At 45.1% G+C, this 10,694-nt stretch overlaps 1 protein-coding gene across 5 annotated transcripts in view; it reads right to left on the bottom strand.

Moving 5' to 3' along the window:
* Nucleotides 1-456: 456 nt before the first annotated feature.
* The window catches only part of LOC118087311 (dipeptidase 2-like), a 29,981-nt gene continuing 19,743 nt past the window's right edge, over nucleotides 457-10,694 (bottom strand). For 4 of the 5 annotated variants that reach the window (XM_060275954.1, XM_060275956.1, XM_060275953.1 and 1 more), the window contains one exon: nucleotides 457-9,236. In XM_060275954.1, the coding sequence (XP_060131937.1) occupies nucleotides 9,048-9,236 (189 nt within the window). In that variant the 3' untranslated portion in view covers nucleotides 457-9,047. The remainder of the gene's footprint in view (nucleotides 9,237-10,694) is intronic. The other variant, XM_060275955.1, reaches the window with a different exon arrangement.

Raw genomic sequence — 10,694 nt, 5'->3', positions numbered from 1 at the left:
GGTCAGTATTCCGAATGCCAGCTACTGGAAACCGCAGGAGGGGAGAAAGGGCTTTCGTGCTCAGGCCCTGCTTGAGAGCTTCTCATAGACATTGGGTCAGCTACTGTGAGAACAGGATGCTGGACTAGATGGACACTGGCCTGATCCAGCAGGTTCTTCTTATGTTCTTCTTATTGTGTGTGACCGGGTGGCTATAATCAGAAGTTTGTTGTCTTGGTGTCTGATATTTTCATGTTACAGGTAGGTAGCCGTGTTGGTCTGGATCGAAGTAAAATAAAAAAATTCCTTCAGTAGCACCTTAAAGACCAACTAAGTTTTTATTTTGGTATGAGCTTTCGTGTGCATGCACACTTCTTCAGATACCATAACATGATATTTTCATGTTAGAGAAAGGGGCTTCTTCCAGACTACTGCTACAAATTCGGGTTGTGTAGTTGAAGTAGATTTGGTGATCTTTCCCAACAAACAACTCACTTTTTAAAAGTTTTTTTGGGGGGTGGTGGTGGTAAGGAAGGTGACCAAGAAAATCACTTGCAAAGTATAAAAGTAGCTTGACACAATATTGCTTAACCTCCCTTGCAAATAAATCAGAATAAATGCTTAGATAACAAGTGATATGAAAGGAATGCAGAATCCCCCCTCCACTTTTCCCAGTGGTGTCTCCCCCACTCCCTCCATGCTCTAGAGCAGGGGTTCCCAACAAAATTTTCTCGAGGACCCCTCATCGAGCCGCTATTGTGACAAGGACCCCCATTAATTCCTAATCCTAAAATTAAAAAGTGAGAGCCAAATTAAGAGTCTTTTTATAAGAGTCCAGGGAGGAGGGAGGGGAATGGAGAAGACAGGGTACCTGCGCAGTAGCGCACAAATGAAGCCGACGCGCGCAAAGCATCTTGGGGAGGTGAGCGTTAGTAGAATGCGCGCGCTGCCTCTTTGTAAAACAGTAGTGTTTGTAAAGCGCCACCTAACGGCATACAGCAGAAGTACTGCCTCATCTAATTCTAGTTTTGCGCTAGACTCTGCTCATGCAGGAAGCGGCCAAAACAAAAAATCTGTTATCATACGAAATATATTTAAGATATTTTTTATTCTAATAGCATCTTGCGGACCCCTCTGGCATAGCTCGCGGACCCCTGGGGGTCCCCGGACCACCTGTTGGGAACCACTGCTCTAGAGAGCACATCATCCTGCTTTTTCATTTATAATGAAGGACAATGGCACTGCTATCGCTTCCATTACAAGCAAACAAGAGTTTTGCTTTATTTTCCTGGAGCCCAGGGTGTGTAGGATTAAACTCTAAAGCCTAAAATGCAATTGGTGCTGCATGCTTTGAAGTGGTAGGCAGTCAGGATAAGCCTAGTCTGATTCACTGATATAAAGCAATCTTGGTTAAGGCTGAGCAGTGCGCTGGTGCATTCTCAAGAGGAAACTTTCAGAAGTTTGTTTAGATTGTTTATTCGATTGCTTCTTTCAAAGGGCGAGCGGAGATGGACAAGAAGCAGTGTTTGTTTTTCCATGTCATATTAGTTAAATCACTCTCCTTTGGGGAGGGACAATAGCTCAGTGGTAGAGCTATTGTTTTAGGAATCATAGGAAGCTGCCTGATACTGAGTCAGACCATTTAACACCTCTCCATGGTTTCAGGCAGAGGACTCTCCTAGCTCTGCCTGGAGATGCCAGGGATTGAACTTGGAACTGCCAGAAGATAGTTCGGAAGATGCTTCCCTGCCGGAGGCTGTGGGTAGACATTGCCAGGCAGTATTGCTTTAATGATTTGACAGTGGGCTGGTTCACACATAACACTAAACCATGGTTTATTTAAGCCACATGTTATTTAGCAAACCACAACACAAGTTGTCCCACAAATGTCCAAACAAACCAAAGCTTGTCTTGTCTTCCAGTTGCTCTTGCCTTATGACTTTGTAGTTTGGTGAGCATCTACAGTGAGGTTCCTAAAGAAACTGTGGTTAGGAAAAGGTGCTGGGTTCATGCACAATGCAAAGCTATAGTTTAAACAAATTAGGAATTTCACTTCACATTTAAAGGTGAATCTACTTAATTTGCACTTTCTAAAACAATACACAGATGGAAACACAGCCATCCTTCAAAGTTCACACCTCTCAAAATTTTGCAATCCAGTTATCCAAGCAAGTAATTTGTACCATAATGCATATGGTATATTAAAGTGTGTGTAAAATGTGTGTCATGTTGTTGTTGTTTTATTACCTGCTTTCCACTGTAATGTCCCAGGGTGGGTTGCAACATCAAAACAACATTAAAAACCATTTAAAACAGCCCATTAGTGAAAATAACATACATAAATGGATTATATTAGGTAAAACTGACTTGCGAAATGGGTATATGTCCTGAGCACACCCAGCACCCGATGAGGACATGCAATTGTAAGTCTAGTTCTTTATTGCCAAAGCATGCAATTACATCAGTACCTGTGGTGCAAGAGTCACATGCACCATTCCTGCTAAGTACGGTAGCTAGCTAGGCATCTCCTTCAGACTTGTGCTCTGAGCCAGAGCAACAGTGTGACCACGCCTCCATCAGCACATTTAAACCTAGTGTGTGCAAGCAGCTGGCAACTTCTTCTGCGTAGCTGCTCCTGTTGCTTTAAGCCAATCTTCATCTTGGAGACAGCGGGAGAGGGGACTGAGGAGATTCTAATGGCCCAACTATCTCTGGGAGCATCTCTTCTACTTCTGTGCCTTCCTGCAACTCTTCCCCTGCTTCCTCTGCTCCCATCTTTGACTGCCCGACTTCTTCCTTTTCCTCCTGCCCCACAGGTGGCACAGAACCCTATAAATCACTGGTCCTGGATTATCCTCCTGCCCCCTCTGCCTAACCTATGTGAGGCAAAATTGCATAGGGAATAAGGGCAGATTTTTGCCTATATCACATGTATATTAGGAGAAATTCATACTAAACTGATGAATAATTTTCATTAGGACTTTTAAAAGAAATATCACAAACTGATGTGGAAAATGGAATTTAAGACTGGAAAAATGAGAAATTGCCATTGATTGATTCACAGACTCATATAGTTGGAAAGGACCCTGAGGATCATCTAGTCAAACCCCTGCAGAAATATGCAACATTGGCATTATCAGCACTATGCTTTAACCAACTGAACTAGGTAAAGGGGCTCCTGACCATCAGGTCCAGTCGTGTCCGACTCTGGGGTTGCGGCGCTCATCTCGCTCTATAGGCCGAGGGAGCCAGCGTTTGTCCGCAGACAGCTTCCGGGTCATGTGGCCAGCATGACAAAGCTGCTTCTGGTGAACCAGAGCAGTGCACGGAAACGGCGTTTACCTTCCCGCCGGAGCGGTCCCTATTTATCTACTTGCACTTTGATGTGCTTTCGAACTGCTAGGTGGGCAAGAGCTGGGGCCGAGCAACAGGAGCTTACCCCATTGGAGGGATTCGAACCGCCGACCTTCTGATCAGCAAGCCCTAGACTCTGTGGTTTAACCCACAGCGCCACCTGGGTCTACCAACTGAACTACCATTTGTTTACTGTATTTCTAAAACAAACCAAGGTTTGTAAGTCAACAGCAAACCAGGGTTTTAGGATGTGTTTTGTTGTCAGTAAACAAACCATTGTTAAACTACTAGTTGAGATTAATACATCACACTAAGCCATGGTTTAATGAACCTTTATGTGAAAACATAAAGTAATTTACATTCCAGAAGCTGAAGACACTGTTGAGCTCCAGATAATCTAAGCAAAAGGACAAACACTTTCCAAAATAAGAGATTCAATTCCACAGACGACAGCAACACAAAAGCCACCTGGCTCCACCCTCTATTTCCAGATGCAAAAGACTGGTGGCAAAGTTTGCACAGGAGCAAAATGGCTCTCCTGTTATTAGCTCTTATGAAACAAAACCTCTTGGCTTTCAGAAGTGTTTGCCCTGTTGCTTGCACTTGTGTGGAGCTCTGCACAAGTATCCAGCTACTTGAGATTAGCAAAATCTGGACCATTTGGTAGCCCCTGGGGAGAAAGCCAGCCTCTACAATAACCAAAGATGGATTGCTCTGTTTCTCTGGCAAGCCTCAGCTTTGGGCTTCAAGGGCACCAGCTAGGCTGTGATGCCAGCCTGTCAGAATCTCTAGTCAGCTGACGTCAAGGGCCAATCCCAGAGCACCCATGTAAAGCTCTGGCCTCAGATGTGGAGCAATATTTCCAAAGTGTTGCACCTCATGCTTAACCAGTCGGCAGCTGTGGAAAGCACAGAATTTGGGTGTATGTTAGGAAAAAGGGATTTGGCAGTGGGATGTGTGTGCATGTGTTACTTCTAGTTCTAAACAATCTGTTTATTGATAATTCATTTGCTTGCACAAAGTTTGTAGCCCAATGATGTTGGTTATTTACTGAGCACGCATTCTCCTTTGCTGAGGCTGTATGGTGTCACGGTAAGCAATTGTTCTCCCACATTTTCCTTATTGTCTGTTTCAATTAGCTTTGGGGCAAGTCACATTGCAGCGCCAGTGGCTTTATTGCACAGTTAACAAGATGACTTCAGTTTATATTCAGAATTTTCATATATGCACTGTTATGGGCCTTCCAGCTCTCTATAGAGGGCCAGGGTATATAAAAAATGATACTGGGGATGCCTTTACATGCTGCACATGACTCCTTTTTCTTCTTTGGCGTGTGTGTGAATGTCATAGCAATGAAAGGGGCTTCACACACACAACGGATACAGTGTGTTGCTCAGGGTTTGTTTCCTCTAAAGAGATCCATGCAGGAAGAAGCCACCACCTGGCAGGTGTTTTGCCAGGAGAACCACCCACCCTTTGGGCCCTTCCTCTCTTGGGAATACAGGGAATAGCAGCACCCCACATTTCTGGTGACAGACAAGAGGTCAGCACTGCAAAGGTCCCCCTGACAGAGTAGTCAGAGGGGACCCTGTGATGCAGACCTTAGATTTGGGTCTGCATCACCTGGCAAGACAGACGAGGACAGAAAGCAAGGACTCTCTCACACACACAGTTAGTGGCACTCCCTGGTAGAGGGCAGTGGTCTGCCTCTTTGGTCAAGGCCAGCCCCCCTGATTCTGAGGTGTTGTATCCTCCTGTGGGTTTGAGGTGTTACGCAGGCAGCAATAGTGAAGCTGCAACAGATCAGGACTGCCAGCAGCATCAAGTCACTGATGGCATACGCATCAAGGCTCCCCAAACTAAACGTTAGCAGCTCACCTGTATTTCTTTCTTTGGGATTCTTACATCCCACTTGATAGCTGCAAGAGGCTCTCAAAGCAACCCATAAGAGAGCCTCACAGAAGCTATCATGTTTGATACTTGGAAGGCAAATCATGATATGTGCCTCTCCGGTGCCAGGGTTATTCAGGAGGCACTTCCTGCCCTCGATCTTGGTGTTGTCCTTTGACCTCTGCCTGCTAGGCCGCAGGGTCCACTTAGGTCCTCAGGGGCAAGAGATTGGGGCTGGGAAGCTGGGGCTCACTCAGGCCAGGGTGGAAGCAAGTCTTCCTTTCATGCCCTTACTCAACTTCTGTACTCTTTTTTTTTACCCATTATTTGTTTTTCATATTAAAAAAAAGGTATCTGATTCGGCATTTCCCTTCTTCTACAGATGGCTAGTGTCCCCCTGGAGGTATCTGACTGGTGCTGAACCTCTGGCCTACACTAAACTAAAAAGCCTCTAAAACAAAAAAAGGGGTTGGGTGAAATTGGGGGGGGGGAAGAGAGTGAGGCGCTTGCAGGGACTGCATAAAGACACAAGAGGGCTCTGCAGCCCAACAAATGAGGGTCAAGGCAGACTTCAAAGCCAAGCTCACATTCTTCTGTTGCTCCAATGATGAGCTGGGCTTCCTTTCTCTGAAAGGGGAGATTGTCACCTGAGATTCGCTTTGGGCAGCTAAGTGTACTGGTCTGGCTGGCACACTTCCTCCCTCTGTCCCTTAAAATATTCCAGATGGTGGGCAATATTTGCCACTTCTGTTCCTGCCAACCAAGTCTAACCTATTTCCTGGTCTTTCCCGAGTGTGTCTGAAATTTGTTCATGATCAGATTATACAGGTGCGCTTGGGGCAATTGCACATGGCTGCAAGGATCCACAGACTTAAAGCTTTCTGTTTGTTTGTTGTTGTTTTTAAAAGAAGTATCTAGTCCTCCTAGAAAGAAAGTTAAGCAGCAAATTGTGCAGGTACCATAGCTGCCAAGTTTTCCCTTTTCTCGCGAGGAAGCCTATTCAGCATAAGGGAAAATCCCTTAAAAAAAGGGATAACTTGGCAGCTATGGCAGGTACCCCTCTAAGTCATACCTGTGAGATGACCCACCTTGGCTGCTCCCGCCCCTTAGAGATGTTAACCAGTGAGTGAAGTCAGACCTATGATGGATGAGCGAGTTGTTTGGACACCAAACAACAGGAATCTCTTTAAGTCCTTAGGAACTGCTGTTTCAGCTCTTTGTGGCTTAGATTAACAGATCCAACTTTTTCATACTATTCCCTCAGAAACGTGGGTGTGCACACCTTGTCTCCTCTGTATCTTTTTTGGGTGTGTGTGTGTGTGTCACGTAGAAGTAACCAGAGGGGGTGGTACTCACAGTCGTCACTCAAGAACCTGAGTGGAACCATCCGCCAGTGAGGTCAGGTTACTTAAGAGGAGACACAGCAGGACCAGTGTGGTTTGAAGCCTGGGGAAAAGGGCTGGACAGATTCGGCTCTTGGCCAGAGCTTCCCCACCCTTAAATTAAAACAAAACTACTGGACCCAAGTCAGACATTTGATCGTTTACATGTTACTGCCTTTCTAAAATTTTCAGCCAAGTGTTTTTTTTATTAAAAAAAGCAATGTGGTACAGAGAAGTTAAGCCCTGTGTTTCATACCAACATGCACGTGGTTGTTTTTAATAACAAAAATAAATAATTATTATTAATTTATTTATTGCCTTCTATACAATCATCACAGCATTTGAAAACACAAAAACATATGTTTAAAACAGGCATCCCCAAACTTCGGCCCTCCAGATGTTTTGGACTACAATTCCCATCTTCCCTGACCACTGGTCCTGTTAGCTAGGGATCATGGGAGTTGTAGGCCAAAACATCTGGAGGGCCGCAGTTTGGGGATGCCTGGTTTAAAACATAACGAAAACCCTTCGAAACAGTCACTAATGGTAAAGATCCATTTATGCAGTTGGGAAAAAGCCTGTTAGAAGAAAAATATCTTTCTGTTTCCAGAACGTGAAGAAGGTAGGCTCCTGTCATATTTTGACAGGAATGCTATTTCACAGAACAGGGGCAGCCACACTGAAAGCCCTGCTCTGAGTTACTGTGGAGTAGGCATCTGAGATGTTTGGAACTTGCAGAAGAAAATGTGAAAGTGCCAAGTTTTGTCCATGAGACTAACTGGGGTGGGGAATGATCATCCTTCCAGATGATGTTGGACTCCAGCTCCCATCAGCCCCAGCCAACATGGCCAATGGACAAAGATAATGGGATCTGTAGTCCAGCAACCCCTGGAGGGTCAGAGGTCCTGGAACCAAAGGTTCTGATTCAACTGAAGTTAATCATAATAATTGACTGGGGCTTTAGCTTTCAAACTGCTCTAGCGAATCCAACAGCAAGCAGTCACAGAATTGCTCATTATACTGATTTTAAATATATATATTGTACAGCAAAACTCTTCACAACTATTACATCGCATGTGATATTTTCCAACAATTTTTCAGCATGTTATAGGATCCATGAATCTAACTCTCCTCTCCCTCAGCAGCTGTCCCTCATTTGTTTTGGTGATCCTCTTAAATTGCTGAATCTGAAACTGCTGGATATTGATCTGGTTTTGGATTTATTTAACGATTTACTGCCTTTAATAAACAACATCATTTCTTTTCACTCAGCATGCTTGAGACAGCAAACAGCTAAGAAAACAAGCTAAAAGTAAAAAAAACAGAACAAAACAAAAAACAGCATACCACTAGAAAGAGAAAGAGAGAGATAATTAATCTCAGAGGTCAAAAGCCTGTCAGAAGAGGAAAGCCCTGAAATAGCGGTGAAAAGTCATCAATGTAGGGATGGACAAACCTCCATATGGAAGGAATTCCTATATTTCGGTATGGTAGCGTTGCCATATTTCAAAAAGTGAAAATCTGAACAGAAGTTGTTGAGCTTGCCATACGTCCAGATTTTCCCGGACATTTAAGCAATTTCTGCCCAGACACTGTTTCCAAGGGCCGATTGCTGGCTATGTCCAGGAAATTCCAGATGTATGGCAACCCTGCGGTATGGCTATCAAACAGGCAACCACATACATTTAAAGTGCATGGCTTTCCCCAAAGAACCCTGGGAATTGTCATTTCCTCTCAGAAAACTACATTTAATAAACTATAGTCCCCAGGTGTATTTGGGGGAAGCCATGTGCTTTAAATGTATACGGGGTGTGCTCTAGATGTATATGGTGTGGTCAATCTGCCCCAAGTTTCTCATCCCTCCACTCTTCAGTTCTCCATATTTCTAAACCAGTTTGTGGTTTTATCTGAAAAGAAAAATAAAGTCCTTGTGAAAATCTAACAGTGGTTTAGTGCAAAATTATGGATAGTTAAGGATGCCTGTGTTTTGAATTGCATATTGTTTTGGAAAGTGCGTTAGGCTGGTTTGCCTATAAACATGAACTGCACTGAATGTCTCCCACATTGCTAGCAGTGACCCTCCAGGTGATGTGGGGCTCTCAGCTCCCATCAGCCCCAGCCAATGCAGGCAAGGGTCAGTGAGGATGGGAGCTGGCGTCCCACAGCATCTGGTTCCCTGCCCCAAACTTAACACCTGCTGCATTTGGAGGTGGCATTTGCTGAAACCTGGTATTTGGCACGAGTATTTAAGGCAAAGGAGTCTTGTCCTTGTATTTCACCTGACTGCCCTTCGTGTCCAGAGACAGCCTCTACTCTTCATTCACGGAAATGAAGAAGGCACAGTGGGGGCCCCCCACAGCAGCATCTACATGCGTCACACTTCACATTGTATCTTCCAGCCAGGCATGCAGAGTTGTTGCACCACTGCCTGAGATGATGATCTCAATTTAGCATTGCATACACCGCAATTGTGAGTATGAGGCTGTACGGCTGCTGCCCTCCCCAGTGCAGTCCACGGGAATTGGTCGCTGTCTTAGATGGGGGCTTTAGTTTTGTGCGACAGGAATGGTCGACTTTTTCAGGAGGAATTTCCACTTCGCTCACGCCCTCTGACAAGCTCTCATTACGCACCTAGAAGTATTCAAACACAACGATATGTATCAGAAAGCGAGACCTTTGGATCAACTGTAAACATATGAAGCTGCCTTATTCTGTTGACCCATCTTATATGTGGGAGTAGGGCTGTTGAATTTAATGGGCACAACTAATTTAAGCCCGTTGATTTCAATGGGTCTACTTTTAGTACAACTTAGCTGGAGAAAATTCAGGCCAGGACTGGGGAACATGTGGCCATCCGGATGTTGCTGGACTGTGGCCAGGGATGATGAGATCTGTAGTTTAGCCACATCTGGCAGGTCAAATGTTCCCCAGTCCTGATTTAGGCTGTGCATAAACTGTCTAATGATGTTTCCTTGGGTTGGCAGTGGTTTACCAGGGTCTTGGGAAGTCTGGTGATGCCAGTAGCTGGGACCTTCTGTGAACAAAGCATCCTAAAATAGCAGCCTGGCGATGCTAGCGGAGGCTGATGGAAGTTGCTATTCAAGACTTGTAAAGGTAAAGGACCCCTGGACAATTAAGTCCAGTCAAAGGCGACTATGGGGTGTGGCACTCATCTTGCTTCAGGCTGAGGGAGCCGGCATTTGTCCACAGACAGTCATGTGGCCAGCATGATTAAACCGCTTCTGGTGCAACGGGACACCGTGACAGAAGCCAGAGCACACAGAAGCGCTGTTTACCTTCCTGCCACAGCGGTACCTATTTATCTACTTGCACTGGTGTGCTTTCAAACTGCTAGGTTGACAGGAACTGGGACAGAGCAACTATTGGAGGGCACCTGGTTGGGGAAGGCTGCTACATACAAAGAGTGAACTCATGCTCTAAATTCTGGTCCTTATCTAGGAAAACAAACACCACCACACCCAGGAGAAAAGTATCATCAGACCTGGGAGGACTCCAAGGTTTACAGAATTACAATTTCAAAACAACAAACGCTCTATTATGTACGTACACACACACACACACACACACACACACACACACACACACACACAGAGAGAGAGAGAGAGAGAGAGAGAGAGAGAGAGAGAGAGAGAGAGAGAGAGAGAGAGAGAGAGAGTCCTATACAGACTGAACATGCTTAGTTGATCCAGACTGCTGTCTAATCATTGTGGGATGGGGAAGGAAGAAAATGGAGGGGGGTGGAGAGTTTAAACTCTGCTACTCTCCTGCTGGAGGGTGAATTTAGCCCCAAGTTGTGAATCCAGGCACCCAGCTGATACTTTTTATTATTATTTACCCCACACATGTGGGTCACAGGGATTATATTTTCCTCCCACACTAAGTGATGCCCATCTTTAGGCTGGCCTGCTCCCCCCCACCCCCCGGGACACCTGACTAGCTGTTTATTGGAGGCTGAGTACTGACCTAAAAGAGTCTTAAATTTGATCCAGCAATGAAATGTTTCTGTTTTTAATTCCCACAATTCCAATTTGCTGGGTAACCTCAGCCCTTAGATCAGGGAACATCTAG

This window comes from Zootoca vivipara, chromosome 6, assembly GCF_963506605.1.
Source record: "Zootoca vivipara chromosome 6, rZooViv1.1, whole genome shotgun sequence".
In the NCBI taxonomy this organism is placed as follows: domain Eukaryota; kingdom Metazoa; phylum Chordata; class Lepidosauria; order Squamata; family Lacertidae; genus Zootoca; species Zootoca vivipara.
The sequence above is the reverse complement of the archived record's forward strand: the minus strand, read 5'-3'. Positions and strand labels throughout refer to the sequence as shown.